We start from the raw sequence: 22,343 nt of genomic DNA, 5'->3' as shown, positions 1-22,343 counted from the left end.
TACTTAAATGATTTTTACAGTTAACTGGTAGATAGGAATGAGAGTAAAGTAAAAAAGAAGTCGAGATTTTTTTTTTCATCTCTAAGAATTAAATAGAAAGGCACTTTTTGTGACTGTTGTTTTAAGCTAACACCTCTATAGGGCTTATTATGTTCTAAACACTTTTACATATTCAATATTAACTCATTTAAACTGTAAGAGACAGGTATTATTATTATTGTTTCCATTTTACAGATACAAAAGCTGAGGCCCAAAGAAGTTAAATAAATTACCCAAAGTCCCACGAGCTATATTACCTTTTCAAAAATTCAATTTGTGTGCAAAGCAAGGTGATTATTTAGGCAAAAATACAAATTAAGCAAATCACCTCACTTCTCCTCCTGAACCTATCACAGATAGGTGAAGCATGCCTTCATACTGCCCGCTGGTGTCTAAAACCTCCAATGAAATGGCTTTTTCCCAAATTGTCCTGAGATTTACTCCTCCAAATCTATATACCCATTCCCTCAGTGATAAAGAAAACATCTGGGTATCAGCAAATGAACTATGGCCTTAATCATCCAGGCAGCAGCTGCATTTTAAAAGAACGAACATCTAAATTAAATGACACTCTATTGAGTAGAACTGAGAGAGAGAATTTTCTACTCAAAATCATTTCCAAACCACTAACCGGACACCTGCCTTCTGTAATTCCTGCTGTTCTCTTTACCCTTACCGATTCATTTTATTGTATCACTTATTTTATCACAAAAAAAAGTTTCCTTAAAGACCACAAAGGAAAAACTAATCAATGCTGTTAGAAGTCCTATAACAGGAAAAGGGATGGGAGGGTCAGAAAAAGGTATGTATGAAAGGGGATTCTGGGGGGCTGGTCATGTTCTGTTTTTTGATCTCGAAGATCCACAAGCTGGTTACATGGTTACACTTCTGAACATTCATGAGCTGCACAATTTTCTGTATATATACTTCAGAAAGTTTTTTTTAAAAAGCTTCAAAAAAAGCTACAGTTTCTTTTACTTAATCTCTCCTGGAACAAAGAGGTTAACCTAACGGGTGGTGCTGTGCTTATGTGCAGAACTGCAGTGAGAAAGCCAACTCAGAGAACATTCATCTCCTTCGTGTCCCACTTCTGTCCCCAGTTTTGTCATCCCGTGGTCTTTTTCACCCATATAATCCCACATCATCTCTTGCAAGAACAAGGAAAATAGCTAATAAAGAGGCTTTTGCTTGCTTTTCTTCCCTAATTTACCAAACTTTACTAAGATTTTATATAAGGCTGCTCCACTCCCCTACTCCCACTCCCCTCAAAATAAAGAGACTATATATAACAGCAATCAGCTCTTCGGAGGATTGGATTTTCTCAAAAACTGTTTGTGACTAGTCACCTCTTCAAATTCCTAAAGGTCATGGTATTCACAACATATTTGCACAACGATAGAATGTATTTTAACAAAACTAGTTTCTGACGGCAACCACACGTACTTAGATTGGGGGAAAGGGCTTAAGAGCACACTGCTTCCACTCGAGGGATCCAGTGATCCCCGATGCCTGATTAGGAAAGAGACACAAAGTATGTTTACATGTAATGACTACAGATAAATCAAGTACTGGCAATGTAGTTTTCCCTTCCCAAAAAGACAGCGATGTTCCCGATAAAGCAGTGGACTTTTCAGAGTTGAGAAACACACCAAGGGAAAAAACAGACGATCAAGGTGTTATGGTGGGCAGGTCCTCGGGAAACAGCATGCAAAATGAAGGAAATATAAATGACATTTCCCACATGTTCAATTAGAAATAATTAATAATTCCTATACAATTAATTTCCATTGACCGTTCCTTACTAAGTAGGTACTTTTCAGGATTTCTTCCTAAGAGGTTGGACATACATTTTGTTTCGTGGCAGATAACATGCATATTATAGGCATTTCATTGAGTCTGGTCCTCATCCAAATGTTCAAGAAGCTTCCTGATTGTCTGACTTGGCACTGCTGACTCTCACTCTTCTCAGTCTGCTTTCCCCCAACAACTGCCACTGTTCTCCACCACGTTTAGAAGAAGGAATGTGGTGCTAAGATAAAATTATTTTCTCTCCCACAAAGTTTCTCCTGTTTATGGGGGAATAAAAAAGTACAAGAAAGGAAATCCACACATACCACAAGAATTGTCTGTAAAAGTTAATTTAAGGTTGGACAAGGATGACTGCATCTGGTTAAATTTTTTAAAACCCAAACATGTAAATCATACCTAAAGTCTCCTTGGCAGTTTCCCTAAACCCATCTAGAAACTGCTGAGCTTATCAGTTGCCATCAGGGGCTCAGCAAAGGTGGATGCTGTAGCAACCACTCCTCCCAGCTCGCAAGCCAGGAGTGCCAGATTCTCAGACTAGGCTGTTTCAGATGTCAAAAATCACTTCCAATAAAGAGGAGGAGGAGAAAAAAACTGCTTGGAATTGGAAGACAAGTATACCTATACTACCCAAATGATATGACCAAAGGCCATAAACCAGTTCCAGGACCTTAAAATGAGATAACTTGCTCCCATTTACTATTCCAACAACACAACAATGGGCATGGCTGCCACCTGCTTATAAATGAAGCTTCCACTCCACTCACAGTCTGGCAGTTGGCACCTCTCTTTCACCATACACTTCTCCCTCCTCACAGGCTAAAACTAATGGCAAGTGGTTGGGGAGTTGTCATTTTCCACCCTCTGTAAAGAAGCAGAGAAATCTGATCTGCCGAGGGAGAAAATAATTCAGACAGAGAAGCAGCAGAAATGAGTGATCAGGAAACCCCTGAGAGAGAGAAAACTGAGCAACTCTCTTCCTCAAGTCCTCACAGTTTTCCAATTTCTGGTTCAAGGCCTTTGCAAGACTGATCACAGTTGTCCCTGGCATTCTTTGAAAGGCCCCTGTGTTCTTGGTAATAAACTCTTTCTCTGCTTAAGCTCATTACAAATAGTTTTCTATTCCTTATAGCCAAGAGACAACTGGCTAAGGCAGGACCATTTTCATCTTTCTCTGTTACATAGATTAGGAGATGGGGTGTGAAGCAAAGTATCATAGAATAAGTAGCCCTTGACTTAATTTTGAACAACTTATTATTACAGTTCAAGAGACTTTATGTTCTTTGACACCTCCTTCCCTCTCTCTTCTTCACTGTCGACTGCTAGAGGTGGATCTATGTCAATGAGAGAAAGAAACTTTAAAGTGTTAGGAAAGGGGAAGGGAAGTGGCACATGTCCACCCAGCCCCACAGGTCTTGACTGGAACCAAGAAGCCTGCATTTAAGAAAGGTTAAGAGTAAATCTGACGCAGGTGGTCCATGAACCACCCTTTTAAAACATGTAGGCCTAAATGAATAAAGAAAAAGAAGGACTAGAAAGGAGCCTAAGTATACTGTTTCTCCAAGAAACTTTGGATTGTTTAGGAACAAGAATTTTAAAAAAGCTATAAGGTAACACTCTATTCCTTAGTGGGCCAGAGAGAAGAAAAATGATAATCAAAAATTCCTGGTGATGTTCTACTAATAGGTAACAGAAACAAAAGGCAACATAGGTTAAAAAAAAAAAAAAAAAAAGTTCCTCTGAAGAAAAAGGTAAAATAAGACAGTGCCTGACTGAGAAGTAGTTATTAGGATCCAGCAGAGGCCCTGGGCTCTAGAGAAACAATTCACAGCAGGGGAAGGAGAACACATCAGAATCACCAGGGGACAGACCACAGGGAGGGAGCCCCTAAGGGGCGATGCTGCAACTACTTTTCAAATGTTCCCAAAGTGTTTGGGGGCAGACAAAAGGTTGAAAATCATTGTTTAAGAGTCACTCTTCACGTCTTCTCTACCATCCCCAAAGCCAGCCAAAGAAACTGGGAGAAATCTGATTTCCCCTGTAGTAAGAGATATAATTATGGCATCTCAAGTTGGAATTTGGATAGGATTTTCCTTTTAAGAAATTGCTAGGCCTTGTTCATAGTATATTACAACATTATACTAAGAGATAAATAAATGCACTAATGGCCAATGACCTACTCACTTGCACTGCTTTTATGGGGAAATACAGTCCAAATTCAAAGCAAAAACTTAACAATGAACTATGAAGGCCCAATCTGTTTGTACAATCTGTCTCTATAGTATGTATTCACCAGAACACCATGGCAGAGACCTACCTGGCCTGAGGTCCCAGCTCTTAGCTCAAGGACTGATGATGATAAGTTATCATACAAAACAGTGTGCCCAGGAAATGAACCAGTGGCCAAAGCCTCCAGAAATCACTGGTAAAACTGAAAAGAGAACTGAAAACTCCCAACCTCTCCCTCAGCGAGTGCCACCCCAACCTAATCAAAAAGAAAGGAATCAAACAAACTACGGTAACAGAAAAAGGCTGCACATACCTGCACTATGTCCCAGTTCATTTCCACCTCCTCTTTAATATTGTGGGCGTCTGCCGGAAACCTGACAGGCTCCCCCTGAGGACATGTTTCGGTCTTCACTCTCTTTAAAGGGGACTGACCGAATGTAACGTCATCTTCATTCTCTTCCTTCTTGCATGCACCTTCCCACATAGTGCTTGTGGACGGTGTCTCTGAACTGTTACTCCCACTCTCCAAGTTGCTGGCTTTGTGGGTTTCTTCATCAACTTTCAGCTTTTTGGTCCTCTGAGCTGAAGGTGACTGAGCTGAATTTTTCCTTTTTGTCTTCGCTGTCTTCTGAGGCTGCACAGTATCCGATTTATTTTTTCTGTCTTCCAAGTCAACATCGGCAATAGCCACAGAGCTGTTCTATCAAACCACAAAGAGAACAAGTGAGAATTAAAAGATAAAAACCAACTGCTCTGGAATATTACTCAGCAATGAAAAGGAACAATTTATTGATACACACAATAACTTGGAAGAATCTCAAGGAAATTATATTGATTGGGGGGGAAGCCAATTTCAAAAAGTTGTATACTATAGTCATGTGCTACTTAACAACAGGGATATGTTCTGAGAAATGCGTAGTCAGGTGATTTTGTCATTGTGCAAACACTGTAGAGTATACTTAAACAAACGTAGATGGCATACCCTACCACACATCTAGGCTATATGGTACTAATCTTATGGGATCACCGTCATAAATGCAGTCCGTCATTGGCCGAAACATTGTTATGTGGTGCATGAGGGTATATAGTTATATTTAGATAACATTCCTGAACAAATTAGTGATTGCCAGGAGTCAGAGATGGTGCAGAGGGAAGGACAGGAGGAAAGTGGATATGGCTATAAAAGGGCAACACTAGGAACCTTGTGCTGATGAAACCACAAGGGTCTGTGTGGTGGATACACAAACCTGCAAGTGACAAAATTACATAAAACTAAATATATACATACACACACATATAAACGAATACAAATAAAACTAGAGAAATCTAAATAAGATGAAAGGATTTTACCAGTCAATATACTGGTTGTGATATTTTACTATAGTTTTCAAGATGTTACCATTGGGGGAAACTGGATAAAAGGTACATGAATCTCTCTGTACTATTTTTTACAACTGCATATGACTCTACAATTACCTAGAAATAAAAAGTTTAATTTTAAAAAAATGAGTAAAGAATAGGTCTACACATGCCAGAAAAACCAAGATTTAAAACTTGCAATCAAACATCAACCATTTAGGGGGAAAAGAGTAAACACTCACACCCTCATAAAACTCAAAAGGCTACGCCTGCCACCAATTTATGCAGACGGAAAGTGGACAAAAAACAGCACAACAGCAGGGTAGTGCCAGGCATTTTTTCTTTAGTAGGAGTCTGCACGGCAGTCCACACAGGTGTCCAGGGGCTACTCTCTGCAACTGCCCATCCACTCTCCCCTCAGTGACAATTCAGGTGTGAAGGAACAAGACCTGGCACTCATTTTGGCACCAGAGTGGTAAATAAGATACAGACTCTGACCGGATAGTTTACAATTTCACAAGCTAGCCTGTTTTCAGTTACCTAAGTGATGCAGATAGCACAAACTTGAACAAAAGAACAACTCCCAAACCAAATTTCAGTCAAAATTCAATTCTCTCTCCTATCAAATATTTTTCCAGAATTACTGACTACTGAAAATACTGAGAAGTACAATAAAGAGCACACTCCATCCTAATCCCGACCTATCACCACTTGAACCTGGAAATGCTGTACATTAAACAGCCTCTAAGTATTACCTTTTTAGCTGAAACATATTGGATAAGAACAGAGATATAAAAACAGAATGAGTCCCAGGTCCATACAAGGTGATAATAACCTGATCAAATGAATTGACATAGCTAAAGAATGTGTCAATCATACAGAGGGTTTTCAGCCATAGAGGAGCAGAAAAAGGAGAACTGCAAAACCCAAATATGATCAGCATTCTTTTCAGTAATGTACAAGGAAGAGGGAAGCTCAGCAAACAGATTCTGAGTATTTTGGTCCCAATGGTAAGACAGCCCTCCTGTGAGATGTATACATCAGACTACTTTAGATTCATGCAACTAAAACATTCGATTGCCACTGTGACAAGCATAATGCCTAGACCACAGTAGGCATTCAATAAACGCAAATAAATGGATTTATCTAATTCTCCTATTCTGAGTCCATGCTCGTCAAGTAAATTTCTGATTATTATTTAATTCCCTATTTACTTCAGCCTCTGAGGAAAGACACTGCTAGTCATAAGAACTTCAAGTCCTTGATTATATCAAACTATTAATTATTAAACCAGCACTGTGGTTTTATATATCACTCTTATGAGCATGGCTGACGAAAAAAACACCCATGAGAGATATATCAGTTCCTGAAATGATGACAAAAGCATGTTCCTGACTTAGAAACCCAGTTTCATCATTTACTATCTGTGATCCATTAGCAAGTCACTTAACACCTCTTGCCTTGGCTTTCTCTTCTATAAAATCAGGGTAATATCAGACCTGCCTCAAGGGGTTGTTGTGAGGATTACGTATGGTCACACAGTGAAGTTTTGAGCAAGTTGCCTGGCTAATGATAAGCACTCAATATCTGCTAATACTATCATCATTATCACCGCTTCCACGCCTAGACCACCTCCTAGGAGAGGGAAAAGGAAGTAGACAAAGACATGAAGAAAAAATAAAATGACTAAAAGTGAGAGGTTTAAGTAAGAGGAGAAGAAGAAATGCCAACAATTGTAAATTAGACACATAAAGGTATCCTCTTTAGAGTCTGCAGGCAAGATTTATCCAGTGTTTCTCAGTGCTGTTCATAAGCCCCTGGGAGACCCTGAGACCCTTCCAGGGGGTTCTGCGAGGTCAAAACTATATTCATAATAATGGTAAGACATTATCTGCCTTTTCCACTGTGTTGACATTTCACTGATGGTGCAAGAGCAACGGGAGCAAAAACCAAGGCAGTGGCACCAAGCTGTACTAGCAATCACTGTTCCCTCCACTGCCACACACTTGCAATGTCAGTTTCACTCAAGAATGAAGCAGTAAAAATTATTAATTTTTTAAATTTCAGTCCTTGAAAACATACATTTTTAAAACTCTCTGCTGAAATGATTAGTGTACATAAAGCCCTGCTGCTGCCTGCCACGCGTACTGACGTGCACTGGTCGTCTCTGGGAAAAGCACTCATGCAATGGTTTCAGTTGAGTTGTACTAGTTTCTTTTTCCACAAAACACCATTTTTACTTAAAAGAATGACTGACATACTATGGTTATTCAGACTTGCATATGTGGCAGACATTTTCTCATAAATGAACTAAGTGAGACTGTTACTTTAAGGGAATACCTGACATTTGTGACCAATAATAAAACTCAGGCTTTACAGTGAAAATTAGAATTTCAGAAAATTTGTATCCATTGTGAACATGCCAGCTTCCCAACAGTGATGAAACTGGTGGTTATAGTAACAAATGTGACTTTTTTGACATCATGTGATAAAAGGTGCTAGGTGCTAACATTTGGAAGATCTGTATAAATCAGGGAACCAATATTTTTCAAATGACCAATACACAACGTTACAAAATCAGGCATAGGTAGAAGATCTAGCCAAATAACACAGACCAGTGAATTTTAATGTAATAGAGTATAAGAAGTTCATTAATATAGTTCCAGATTCCACAATGAAACAAACCACCACTTACTGAGTTTTGGTACAGTATCAAATAAGAATATTCAAAATTATCTTAAAAGTCTATTAAAAACATCTCTCCTTTTTCCAAATACATATTTGTATGGGAGGCTGGATTTTCTTTATGTATTTCAATTATCTTCTAGTAAGTCAGACATTAAAGACACTTGCAAAAATGTAAAACAATGTCATTCTTCTAATTTTGTTGCTGTTGTTTGGGGAAATATGCACTTATTTTCCATTAAAAAGCATTATTTGCATTAACATATGATAGGTTTATTATTATTTTAAAATTTATCATTATTTTTAAATTTCTCACTTTTAATTTCTAATATGGTAAATATCAATAGATATGACCCACATAAGCAAAAGCTCCTTGGAGCCCTCAATAGGTTTTAAGAGTGTAAAGTGATCCAAAGACCAAAAATTTTGAGAAATGTGGATCAAAACTATCAAAAAAATTATAGAAATAGCTCTCCATTTTTCGAAGCTTCTAAAAATATATGGCCTCCCTCAGGGACAGTTTCAAGTTTAATAAGCCTCCATGGGAATATTTTTTCTCCTTACATCTAACCTGAATCCTTTTTTTTTCTCCTCCCCGAAACCCCATTGTATGGTCACATATCCTAACTGTAAGTCTTTCTAGTTCTTCTCTGTGAGCCGCAGCCATAGCATGGCTACTGACAGACAGGTGGTGTGGTTTCGCAACCAGGAAACAAACCTGGGCCACTGAAGCAGTGAGAGCACCAAACTTTAACCACTAGACCATCAGGGCTGCCTCTAACCTAACCTGAATTTTCGACAGACTGAATAATCAAAGTTCATTTTCTTTTGCTTTCATGGCTTTTTTTAATCACTCTTAATACTCTGGTTATTAGGTAGCCCAAGACTCCAAGAAGAATTTGACCACATTTGTTTTGCTGTCTCTGAAAGTAGCAAACTGTCTAAATCGAAAAGTGGCTCATTGTATCTTTACCAGTCAAATCAGTCAGCAGGCCTTGGCCTTGGCGTTGCCTGGTGTTGTACTGTGTGAGCTTGACAGATAACTGGAGAGGCATATGGTGTCAAGGGGAGGATTCTTAAAAATTAGACGTAAAAGAGCATTGTTATACTCTGGAGCAACTGAGCCAATGGAAGAAATGTTGACAAGAGAGAAGAAATGGGATGAGCGAAGGAGCAGAGAATTTGAGAAGACAAGAGGGGATGGGATCTGAAGCCCAAGCAGTGGGACTAATCCTTGACAGGAGGAATAACATTCCCTCCAGGGTAATAGGACAAAAGAAGATGAATGCAAATATAGGTAGCTTGAGAAAATGAGAAACTTCATATATTCTCAAACACATAAAAGGCAAAGTCATCAGCTGAGAAGGAGAGAAAAGAAAGAAATTTAGGAAGTTTAAAAGAAGGGAAAAAGTGGAAAAACAAACCTACTGGGGAAAAATAAGGAACCTACCAGGTATTTTAGATGCCATTTTGAGGTCTGAGGTTTTGACTCTAAAAGAAAACAAATTAAGTCATTGGTAAGACTGTTTCCAGCAACAGTCGGCTGCTCGGTGCGGCAGAGGAGAGGCTATGGCTCACCCAGCATCCGTGTTTGATCAGTCATGGATGATGGAAGGAAAGAAGGGCAAAAACGGTGAGACTATTTAATAAAAAGTGATTTATATGACAGATTATGTAATCTAGGCTAGATCAGGTAAGAACAGAAAAGGGCTGACTGCCAATGATAGAGCACTAGAGTCAAAGGACTAGGGAGTGGTTCTCAACCCTGGCTGTCCATACACATCGCCTGAGGAGCTTTACAAAAACAAAACCACGGATGCTCAGGCCCACCGCCAGAATTCTTTCCAGATTTAACTGGTCTGGAAAGGGGGCCTAGGCACTGGCATTTTTTCAAGTTCCCCAGGTTGAGAATTACTGATGAGATGTTGTGACAAGATTGCAAACTTGTGGCAGTGAGGATACCTAACAAGTGACCTGGAAGAAAGGAAATGGTGAGGTGGTGGTACAAAGGTGGGATGGCTGAGAAAGAAATGTCAGTGGTAACAGTTTCTGGTGATGACAAGATTCAAGTTGAGATCATGAGGGGGGGTGAAGGCAGAGAAGAAGAAAAAGTCACTGAAGATGAGGAGGTCAAAGACTCAAGTAGACAGGGTATTAGATGGCTCATCCAAATGAAGGGGGAAATAACTAAGAATGATGACAGAAGAGGAAGACATGAAGCAGGAGCTCAAGTCTTCAATGAATGAAGGAGAGTGGCCATTGGGGTGGTAAATACCAGCAACATGGATAGCAAGAGACTGAATAATGATGAATATTGTCTGCAATGTTCACTAACAATGGATTTTTAAATTATTAGGAGGCTGCCAGTTCTAGCTCTACCCAAAATAGGGTTTTCAACTATTTTGTTCATTTACTTTGGTTATAGAGGAGCAAATTGCCAAACCTAACAAAATGAAATATTCTAACATGTTCCATGTGCTTTCATTGAACTACAAAACATATGAATTTTGGCAATTCTGAAAGAAATTCTAAAAACCCCCCAGAATGTCTCTTAATTGAAAGACTTTCTATTTGAATTCTCTTTTTCCCTTTAAAAAATATAAACACACCAAGCATCACTGGAAGGATCAAGAAGTCACCATGACAAGAGTTCTTAAGCTATACACTCTTGGACTATACTTTAAAAGTTAGAGGATAGGCACATGCACATTTTACTGATTTTGCTAAAATGGGATTCATAACTTTCATCAATTCTCAAAGGGTTTGCGACTCTAATACAAGGAACCACTGAACCAAGAGATATTTCCTAGGTTAAGCAATCAAGCCACCTTTAAGGGCATCTATGCCATGGTTAATGAAAAACCTTCAAATTCTGCCCACAAGATGATAGGAGTCAATACTTTCTCAGCTATAGGTAAAGCCCACCCACACACTAAAAGTGTGTGCAATGAAAAGCCTGCATGAAAAGAAGAAACAGTGGTCCTGGGTAATAGGAGAAAAGGTTGATTCAAAAGCCCTATCCAAGGGCACAGTAAGGTACAACATAATGTCCCCCGCTATAGACAATAAATGTGCCCCCTGGAAAGTCAGGCATCCAATGGATATTAAAAGAGTATTATTCTAAATGTACTAAAGAAGCTGTTATTTAAAGGGATACCACAGTGAGTGATTTTGGAAATGCATAATTCTTTCTGTAATGCAAAAGAGCCTATAATTTATTGTTGTTCGTTTTTTTAATCCAGATTGGCATAGACACAGTGTTTGCCTTAGCAAGATAGACATATATGCCAGATCATAAATATTCCTTCTCCTCCAATAGTGGATCTGATGGTAAATACTGTTAAGATCCATAACAGAGGACACTACTGTCCTGCAGTTTTTGTCATTTGCCTGCTTTGTCCTACTCTGTGTAAGGAGAAAGCAGCATCACCAATAAGGAAGGCACTACAATGCTCCCTCTATCCAGCTAAAGGACCTACCAGCTCCTCCTTAACAGCCACGCCTTCTGGGCCATCACTGATCTGTAGGGTGTTCTTCTTCACCCGTGGCACCCTCTTTGGTTTGGATTCCTTGGGAACAGGCTGCTTACGGCTTCTGGGGACTTTCTTTTGAGGCTCCCAGGCACTATCTTCCTTGTCATCTTCTTCAGAGGCAGATGATCTAGGAGTAAATTGAAAGAAAAATTCCCAGGAAAAATGAAGCCAAATGTTAAATGCAAAAAAGAGACATACGCTTCCTGAAAAAAAAATAAAGTAGGAGGTGTTTAATATAAAATGAAGTGATGTGAGCACCGGCTGTGAATAAATATTGCTAAGAATTGAAACAAGAGAGGTAATCCAGGACCAAGGTAAAATACCCCTTGATGGGCTGTGAATCACAGGTCTCCCCATTCTGCTCTCACCAAACCAACATACACACGCACACATACACTCAAGACACAGGAAATCATTTATTACCTTAAGTAATTTACTGGGTCATGTCACACCATAGTCATTGTGACATTTTCCATTTTAACAGTGAAAAGCACTTAAATAATTTCCTAAGTGCTAATCAAATTCATTTAAATGTATTAAGCTATTCAAATCAATGTAAGGAGTGGGAAATGGCTCTAGGAAATACCCTAAATTACATGAAAAGCCAGCACCAAGACCCTTCCAACTGCTTTAATTAACCCTTTTTCCCTTTCACAGAATGGATTGGTTTCCTGAATAGACGGGGTCAGATGCAGCTACAGCACTTTACTACCCACCCAAGAATCAAAGTCACACCAACAGCAGAGAAAAGGCAGCCACGCAAGCTCTGGTAAAGGGACATCACGCTCCTGTCAACCTAGTTGATTCCATTTCCATCCCTAACATAAAAGGTCAATATTGGTGGGAAGGATAACCACTTCCTTCAGTGAGACTAGTGAAAAGGGATGACTGGCTTTTTGAATGGTTTAAGTTCTACCCGGAGGCAAAAACCTGCTTGGATGACTTCTTAGCTAAATCATGTTGTAAGAGAGCATAATTAAGACAGGTCAAGCCACTGATAGTCTCCAAGTGAGATCTCTTCAGAGGTGGATGCTCACTAAAGCCTAAAAGTAGGCAAAAAACAAACAGAGAATCATTAAACTAACATAACACAAGAGCAGTGGAATTGAAAGGAATGAGAATCAGAAACCAAGGAATCAGAAAACCAGGGTTCCATTCCTCACACTATCACCAAACTGAAGAGAATGACTTCTTTCTACCTCAGTCTCATCATCTGTCAAGCAGGAGTACTAACTTTATTTCATAGAGGAAAATTGCAAAGATTATAGGACAGACTCAAAAGTGCTTTCAGTTATTATAAAGAAAAATACAGTACAGGTATTATTTTATTATACATGAGACAGTTCTAAGACAGCTAGTCAACTCTCACTCCTAAGCATACCTGACCTCTCAGCAGCATGTGGCACTCACTCCTTGGAGCACGTCTGTCACACCTTCCAGGAACACCCCTCCCCTCGTTTCCCTCCTACTTCCCTGGCAGCTCCTCCTTAGTCCTTTTGCTTACTCCTCTCCTCTCCCCAACCTTTCAGTGTTGGGATCCTCCAAGACTTGGTCCTCAGCCCTCTTCTCTTTATGCTCTCCTACTAGATGACCTTAGCTCATCCTATAGCTGAATATAGAGGAATCTCAATTTTACATCTCCCACTTGACCTGAGCTCGACTTGTATATCCACTTTCACTGGATATCTAGCAATCATCTCAAACTTAGCATGTCAAAACAGAACCAATTTCACTACTGTCAAAACTGATCCTCTTCCTGTCTTCCCCAAAGATTTGTCCTGTCTTTCCTTCACATTCCAAATCCTAATGGATCCCTAATGCATCATCATATCCTATCTACTCTATCCTCAAAGTATACCCCAAATTAGACCACTTTCACTTCTAAGACCCTAGGCTTCTACACTAACCTCCTTAGCCAATCCCCCTGCTTCCTTTCTTATTCCCTCCCTTGTTATAGTCTGTTCTCCAACAAGAAACTGAATGATCTTTTGCAAATGTAAACCAGATCATGTCATATCCCTGCCCAAAGCCCTCCAGTGGCTTCCCAAGCCATTTCAAATAAAACCCTAACACCCTGTCATAGACTATTAGATCCTACGCATTCCAATCACACTGCTTGGGTGACGCTGGTCTTGCTATTCCCTGAACAGACCAAGCTCATTCTTGCCTCATGGTCTTTGCATTTGCTCTTCCCTCTACTTGGAACACTCATCCTACAGATCTTTGCAAGTTGCAAAGGCAACTTGCACTCCCAAATCTCATTTAGATCTCTTGCCACATCTTCCCAAAGAACTTCCCTGACTACTGTATCCAAGAAGTCCCCCTACTAGAACCACTTTGCTCTCTATTTCTTTCCCTGCTTTATGTTTCTCTACAGTACTTATTACTGCCTAACATTAATCAGTCATTTAGTTAAATATCTTCAGGGGACCTGCTATGGTGCTCTAAAGCAGAAGTTCTCAACTGGGGACAATTCTGCCCCCACAGAGGGCATCTGGTAATATCTGGAGACATTTTTTTTTTTTTCCAAAGGTTTTTATTTTTTCCTTTTTCTCCCCAAAGCCCCCTGTACATAGTTGTATATTCTTCGTTGTCTGTCCTTCTAGTTGTGGCATGTGGGACGCTGCCTCAGCGTGGTCTGACGAGCAGTGCCATGTCCGCGCCCAGGATTCGAACCAATGAAACACTGGGCCGCCTGCAGCAGAGCGCGCGAACTTAACCACTCGGCCACGGGGCCAGCCCCAATCTGGAGACATTTTTTATTGTCACAACTGGGGGGAGGGGGTGTTATCAGCATCTAGTAGGTAGAGACCAGGGATGCTGCTAAAGATCCTACAATACAAAGGACACTTCCCACAGCAAAGAATTATCCAGTCAATAGAGCTGAGGTTGAGAAACCCTGCTCTAAATCAATATAAAAACCTCCCTGGCTCTCATGGAGCTTACATTCTAATATAAATATTATGTTATATATTTAGTTGGTTACTTTCTCTCTCCTTGTTCAACAGTTCACCAATACCTAAAAAGAGCCTGGGACACAGCATGAGTTTAACAAATATTTGTTGCATTAGTGAACCAAAAAAAAAAAAAAAAACAGCCTTCTTCAACCCAAATGACTTAAGAAGTTAGTAAGTGACAGAATGCATTACTCCTTAAAATATACATCATTCTCCGACCCCTACATAAAACCAAAATGCTTACAGCTCGGAGAAGGAAGAAAATTCATCTTTGGCTACTGCAGTCTGGGCCTTTACTTTTGCTCTTCTTGGCAATGATGACATCTGGAAGAAAGAGAATATGAAAGCAGCATGATTTCAATCACTTGAATGATCACTTATTTTGTCTACAAAGTGATGTGCCATTCAAAACTAACACTCCAACAGATTTGCTGCTAGAAAACACCACCGAAAAAAAAATGAGGATCACTCACAAGCCCAAACACTGGTTTCCCCACTATGTGGCTGCCAATTATGAGAGCAGCTAGCAGCTTTCCAACGGTTTCAAAAGCCTCATGAGTGTGCACCACTTTTGGAAGAACAAGCCTCTACATGGTGACAATTCTTAGTTTTTTAGAGTTATATGCTTGAGTATACTACAAATTTTATTTGATGGTCTATCAGACAAAATTACAAAGTCCTTTATTAAATTATATCTCAAAGGCAAGAAGTATTTTCCCTGCTCTATGTCTCCTTACAGTATATAAAGTAGAGTCCTCCCTACAAAGTTGACAGTCAAGTAAATGATGCTGATTGACTGAATAAGCAGCCAGGTTATTTCCAAAACAAGATAATCCATTCCCTTATAATAAAAGTTCACAATATTTAAATAAAATAATAACTAATGCCACTAGAAAATATTTGTCAAATTCAAAGGACCAGCTCTAAAAAAATTAAGACATAACCAGGGACATCAAATAATACAGGAGGTAAACAAATTCACTTTAGTTGACAACTTTTATTAACTAAAGAACATACGTCAAACCATAAAAACCACATTAGACTCTGACATATTTAGAGCCCCTTAAACAAGTTCCTAAACCAGTCATATGTTATAATGCCTCTGGTTCTAACCTCTACTTGGAGGAAGGAATGCCGCATAGAAATACCAAAGGGGTTGTTACAAAAGAGAACGTGTTCTCCCAGTAGATACAGATCAACTCAGTCCAGTAAGTGAAGAACCACTGGGCAGGGAAGCAGTCAGAAGGAACCAGGAGAACAAAAGGAAAACAGTCTCAAGCAGACAAAATAATCTTCTATCTTCTCCTTCACCCCTTTTTGGGATTTTATGTTTATGCAGGTCATCTTTCCTCAAATAAGTGCTTCTAAAGAAACAGGTAACGTGATTTCTGTGTTATATGTATTTTACCACAACAAAACAAAAACAGAGGAAGTCAGTGTATGACGGGGTGGCATTTCAAACCAAGGCAAAAATGGACTATTCAGTAAGTGGTATTGAGACAACCAGTTCTCCCTCTGGAGGAAAACAAGTGTTTAATTTCTACGTCTATACCATGAACAAAAATATATTCCACATTGACTAACGATTTAAGATGTACAAAATAAGACTACAAAAGCACTACAAAAAGTAAAGAAGACTATTTTCATAATTTTGAGTGAAGGTGGGGAAACAGACGTTTTCCTAGGCATAACTCAAAATTCCAAAAGCCAAAAAGATTAACAGATTTCACTACATAAAAATTCAATCCCAAGCCAGCAGTGGGGGAGAATTTCAGAACCAAACCAGTTTACTCTGCAGTATCTTCAAAAAGATCACAGGAAGCAATACCTGATACCTTGAAACTAAGGGTGAAGGGAGTAGGGGCTGGGTGTAAACTGTCTGAGACAAAAGAGCATCTCTAGGTGTCCTACTCCACTCCAGGCTATTAGGCAACTGCCCCAGGAAAACGTATGCAAGTTTACTATCTGGAGAAGGTAAAACAGAATCCCTAAACTAGAGGACACCAAGTACGGTTGTGGGCATGGGAACCATACAGACTAAACACTAAACGCAGAGACCCCCCCCCTCCCCCAGAGTCCTCTTCTCCCACTAAGCTCCCAAAAAGCTGCCAGTCAGATCCTTACCCTTTAAGAAGAATGGGAAGGCTCTTCTCTGGAGAAACTGACCAGCCCAAGAGTAAAAATCTGAAAGTGCTAAGCTCCCCATCAAATAACCCAACCAGATCATCTTACAACCACTCTCACCACCCCATTCTACAATGTACCTGAATTAGGAGATTCCCACATGGACCACCACATACCAATTCTAATGCCACACTTCAGCCTTAACAGAAATGAGTTTAAAATCAGGATGGACAAATGCTTGACAGGCTTGTATTTTGATTAACCATTAAAATTTCCCTGAAGCAAATGTTTCCAGTTGCCCCTTTATTAGGCACCGAGGCAATGTTACCATGGAAAGATGGATAAGACGTCAATTTGTCTTTTGACAGTTAGAAAAAAATACTAATTTGAAAAGGGAGGTGGGAAAGGAGAATATGCACGAATACACAGGGCAATTTCATGCAGATCAGTTTTAGAAAGAGTATACACAGATGCTGAGGACCTAGAAATTATTTCTTAAAAACTATCTATGCCAGGTATACTCCCAGGGGTATGCATATTCCAGTCTAAAGACCAAGGTTCTGGGGAATTATTTCCATCCCCATGCCTCCCTTGCTCTCTTACTTCGCATCATAGAATTTGTTAGATCAACCAAAACTTCATCTATTTCCATGGTTTTAAATACCTATAGCACCTACTTATTAACAATCCTAATACCTCCATCCCAAATCTTGCCTCTGAGATTCTGATTTACATAATAAAATGCCTGCCTATGAAACTATTTAGATGCCTCATAGTTATGTAAAATTTAACATATCCACAATACAACTCTTCATAACCATTCCTTGTCCTAAAACCCATTCCTACCCTAGTCTTTCCATCGCAGTAAATGGCACCACCATCCACCTAGATGGATGGTTCTTTGCTAAGCCAGAACCTTGGAAAACAGCTTCATTGAGCTATAACTGACATACGATAACCTGTAAATGTTTAAAGTGTACAAATTTTGTAAGTTTTGACATGTATACACGTCTCCATAATCAAGATACTGAACATCTCCATTACCCTCCAAAGTTTCATTTGCTTAGCCAAAACCTTGCAATCTTTTTTTCTTTCATCACCTACATGCAGTCTATTAGCAAGTCACATAAATTCTTTCCCCAAAATATATCTTAAATCTCTATGATCTCCAGTGAGTCTCTACTCCCCAATATCTCTCGCCTGGACTGATAGCCTCTTAACTGGCCTTCCAGCCTCCACTCTTGCCCTGACAATCCATTCTCCACATATCAGTCCAAAAGATCACTTAGAAAATGCTTAAAAACCATTCGGACTTCCCACTCCATCCTCCCTTTAGAATCAAATTATATTTTTTTTACCGCGGCCTTCTAAAACGCCCTGCAGGACTGACCCCCACCCACCTATCTAACTACATTTGCCACTCGTAAATACATCATTCTTTCAGTTGCTGTAACAAGCATGATTCCTTCCCACCTCAGGTTCACTCTGCGTGGAGCACTATTCCCCCTGCTCATCAATAGGCTGCCTCCTTCCCATCTCTTAAAGCTCAATATTTTAGGCTTTAAAATGGGGTTCCAGGATATAATATTATTATAGAATCCTATTTACTTCCTTTATACAGTACTATATAACACAATCTATAATTATCGTTGTTTATTGTCTGCATCCCTCATGTTTACTTCATGGCAGCAAACACTATGCAGGAACCACATGTGCCACATTCACTTCTGCATCAGAGCCTGGCACTTAATAGCTGCTCTATATTTATTAAAGGAACATAAGAATACATACAAAAATGGTATCTGTAGAGGAATACACATTTTTTACCCATCACTATTAGGCAACATTACACATGGCACTCATTGCTTTCCTGAAAAAGTGATGGCACAGAATATCCCTATTCTTAGTGGCTTGAGATTTTCACTCCTTCCAAGCTGTCTTATCTCTGTGGGCACGAGAGCATTTTCAAAATCAACACCTTGGAGGTAGCTGTGATGTTACTAAGGGAGAAGGCACTAAACTAAGGCAAGTGAAAACTGGGGCAAGGGGGCGGAGAAACCCGCACAACAACAAATATTAAAATTGGAAAAACCACAATTAGAACATGTAAGCAGGAGAGCAGAGGGGAACAACTTTTTAAGAGGCACCTAGAGAAGGTTCCCTGAAGGTACCAACACAGGTGCTTGAAATGTCGGCACAGACCCCTACCTAAGTAACAAAAAGAAAATACTAGAGCTGTAAAGTGCCTCAGAAATCAGATAGTCCTGCTATTTTCTTTAATGAATGAGAAACCTGAGATCCAGTGAGGGGAAATGGTTTACTCAAAGGGACGAGCTATCTGGCAGAGGAAGTACTAGATCCCAGACCCCCAAACACCAAGACTAGGCTTGTTTCCCATTCCACACACATTAATGACAAGCTGTCGTGTGGGAGGTTCGATCAAAAGTGCCCAGGGTTCCCAGGATTCCTTTCTCAACAGTTATTCAGCGCCTGCTATATGCCAGGCACACTGCTGAGAATGCAGCAGATTCAGACGGGTCCACGATCTGATAGTGAAAAGCGTGCTTCTGCCCCCACTTCCAATAATTTCAGGTGTACAAACAATCTAGGCTTGCCCGGCCTTGCCCATGTCTGCCCGGGCTTGCCCATGTCTGCCCCTATACGGTAAGAGCTGCAATTTGACTGAGAAGTCGCTCCAGGTGACACGCGGCAGCTAGGAGGGGTCTTCCGGATGTGGGTTGTGAGATACAGACCGCAGACAGTAAAATGTAATGAAACTTCTCACTTTAAAAAAAAGGGATGTTATTTCCCAAAGGAGCGCACATAACTTTTTAAATGGCCCCAAAAATACCGGAGCCCGGAGGCCGGGCTCACGCGAGCCCGCAAAAAGACCGCCAAGGCGGACATTCAGCTCACCTTCCCGCCCCGCGCGTCAGAAGGCCCGGGATTCTGAGTGTGTGACCGCATCTTCCGGTTCCCGCCGGAAGCTTTTCAAACACCGGAAGTCCCGCCTCACTTCTCCCTGACTCGCCGCAAAGGCGCTGAGCTTACCGGAGCGGGGCGGAGCCACGCCGGACGGAGGCGGGGCTAGAGCGCGGATCCCGTGGGAGCGCTGGGGTGGGGCCCTCCTCCAGGGCTGGGGGCGGAGCTCTAGCTCGCGGGATCCGGGTGGAGCCGGGGCTGGAGGTGCTGCAAAAGCGAACTCTCTCGCTTCCTTATTTTTCTTTCTTTTTTTTGCGTTAACCTGCTTTACTCTGTTTTTGTCTACCCCCTTTTAAATTCTATCAAGAATGTTTGTTTTCATTACATTATTTGTAATTTGCAGTAGAAGAATGAAAAACAAGCTTTATTCTTTCTAAAGTCAACTTTACATGTCGTTAATTAACATCCATAATGGTATTTTTAGCGTAATTTTAGCGTATTTCATTATTTCCTAAGCCTCGAGATAAGGGTTTTGTTCCAGTTTTATGGAAATATTCAAATTTTGCCTCCTCTGATAAGCCCTCACACAGCTCAGGAGGTGCGTTCCGCCTTAATGGGAGAGTTTAGCAGTGGAGTCATTGCTATCGTACTGTGGTTTCTAAGGCTGATTGGCACACTACCAAGTAGACCCTTCTGGAAACCTGGTTCTCAGGAACTTCCTAGTACATTTGGGCAAGTCCTGTCAGTGTCTTTGCACCTGTTTCCACTGTCTCCTCCTCCGTCTTACTCCAATAAGGTCCTCGACACATATTAGGTATAGTATTCACTGAATTAATTTACTGGAGTCAAAGGCAGGTCCCAGTTACTTAACCTTGGGCAAGAATGGAAAAGCCCATTTCATGATCAGATTCTTGGAAAGTGCTGTCACTTATGGCCTGATAACCTAGTATCCTAGGGGAGCTCTCCTCCAGATCCAGCGTTTCCATTTCCCTTCACACAAAACACAAAACTAGCTCCTGCTTTTTGTTTCGATGAGGCCCAACTCTCTTAACCCCACTTCCAGCCCCTAAGCCCCACTTTCTTTTCAGTAAGCCAACTTAAAAGCTATAAAGACCTCCCCAGCAATTTTTTCCTGTTACCTTGAATACATTTTCTCAAAGTCAGTTCTCAGGAGAAATAAAAATGGCTTGGTTTTTGCTCTTGTGTTTCTTACTATGTACACTACACTCTAAGCTCACAGAAACAGCCAAAGAAACTAGATTGTAAAATTAGGGAAATAAAGCTTTTGTTAGTCTAGATTAGATGTTAGCAAATCTGGGCCAGCCTGGTTGGCCTAGTGGTTGAGTTCAGCATGCACTGCTTCAGGGTCCCCTTCAGTTCCTGGACCAGGACCTAGCACTACTCTGTTAGCAGCCATGCAGTGCTGGCAGCCCACATACTAAAAAATGGAAGAAGATAGGCATGGATGTTAGCTCAGGGAGAATCTTCCTCAGCAAAAAAAAAATAATAATAATAAATTTAAAAAATAAAAGCATGAAAAGAGATGTTAGAAAAGAATAATAATGATAATAAAAAGAAGTTAGTAAATCAAAACCCCATGAATTTTTTTTGGAAGATTCTAAAGAGCAGCTTTCCATGCTACTGACCTATTTCCAGGGACTCTTGAGTTCTGAAGGGCAGAGCAAGCTATTGAAATGACCGACAAGTGGACCTTGCTACAGATTCACCAAAAGTGAACCTAAATTTTACTGGATAATTTTTGCAATGGGGAGGAAAATAGGACTCTAAATTTACTAAGTCTATTCTTCTATATCTAAGATCCTTCGTTGTTTTTTCCTTCTTATTTTACAGTCTTATGTTGCCTTTTGCAATGGTTCCAGGTCTAGAACTCTCTACTACAATCACCGTTCTGAAAGAACACTAGAGAACATGTTATAGTCCAGGATTATGGCAAGGGAAATTAGGTCATAATCAACAACAATAATTTACTATTTATTATTCACCTACTTTTGATGTTGAATTATGTTACACAGGTTTAAGGTAAGGGGTAATAAGGGTCAAGGTTAAACAATATTCTACAGAATCTTTTGACATAATTCCTGCCCTGGAGGAATTTAGAAACAAGACTGGGGACTAGATACAGCCACAAGAGACAGAGACCCATACAAGACAGGCTAGATTCAAGGGTTAGGTTGTGCGTGTTAGTTGCCACACTACCTGGTGATGACAAGAGTAGGAGTTAGCCAGCACGCTGTTGGCCCTTGATTCTCCTCTCCTCTCCCAGGGATATTTGCCTTTCAACTAGGGAAGAAAAAAAAGACTGCTAAAATAAACAACCTAGTAAGGTATTACACATCAGACATCTGGGAAAAATGAAAGCTAACGCAGGGTCCTCTAAAATTAGTGTAGGTGGTGACCTACTCTAAAGGCAAATAAGATTGTCTAGAAAACATTTCCCTTGAAATTTTGCAAGAGAGCCGCTCCCACTGAAAGCTGTCAAAGGAAATTTGTAATCACTAAGCATAAACCTGGCCTTGCCATAAAAACTGCCTTTTCGCTCTAGGACCTTGCCCAATCTATTGTTTACCTTTGGATCTTAATCGCTGAATTCCAAGAAATTCATGGGTTTAGACTCACAGCCTGGAATAATCTGAATGCCCACCCAAGACTACGCAATAGGGTTTGGGAG

At 40.3% G+C, this 22,343-nt stretch overlaps 1 protein-coding gene across 1 annotated transcript in view; it reads right to left on the bottom strand.

Annotated features, from left to right (window-relative positions):
* Positions 1-19,698, bottom strand: part of SRBD1 (S1 RNA binding domain 1) — a 206,004-nt gene extending 186,306 nt beyond the window's left edge. Inside the window, exons 1-4 of the mRNA XM_046663508.1 lie at positions 19,649-19,698; positions 14,853-14,932; positions 11,598-11,778; positions 4,388-4,774 (exon numbers count right to left, since the gene is read on the bottom strand). Of these exons, the coding sequence (XP_046519464.1) occupies positions 4,388-4,774; positions 11,598-11,778; positions 14,853-14,932 (648 nt within the window). The 5' untranslated portion in view covers positions 19,649-19,698. The remainder of the gene's footprint in view (positions 1-4,387; positions 4,775-11,597; positions 11,779-14,852; positions 14,933-19,648) is intronic.
* Between the last annotated feature and the right edge of the window lie 2,645 nt (positions 19,699-22,343).

The sequence above is a fragment of the Equus quagga genome, chromosome 5 (genome assembly GCF_021613505.1).
Source record: "Equus quagga isolate Etosha38 chromosome 5, UCLA_HA_Equagga_1.0, whole genome shotgun sequence".
In the NCBI taxonomy this organism is placed as follows: Eukaryota; Metazoa; Chordata; class Mammalia; order Perissodactyla; family Equidae; genus Equus; species Equus quagga.
The sequence above is the reverse complement of the archived record's forward strand: the minus strand, read 5'-3'. Positions and strand labels throughout refer to the sequence as shown.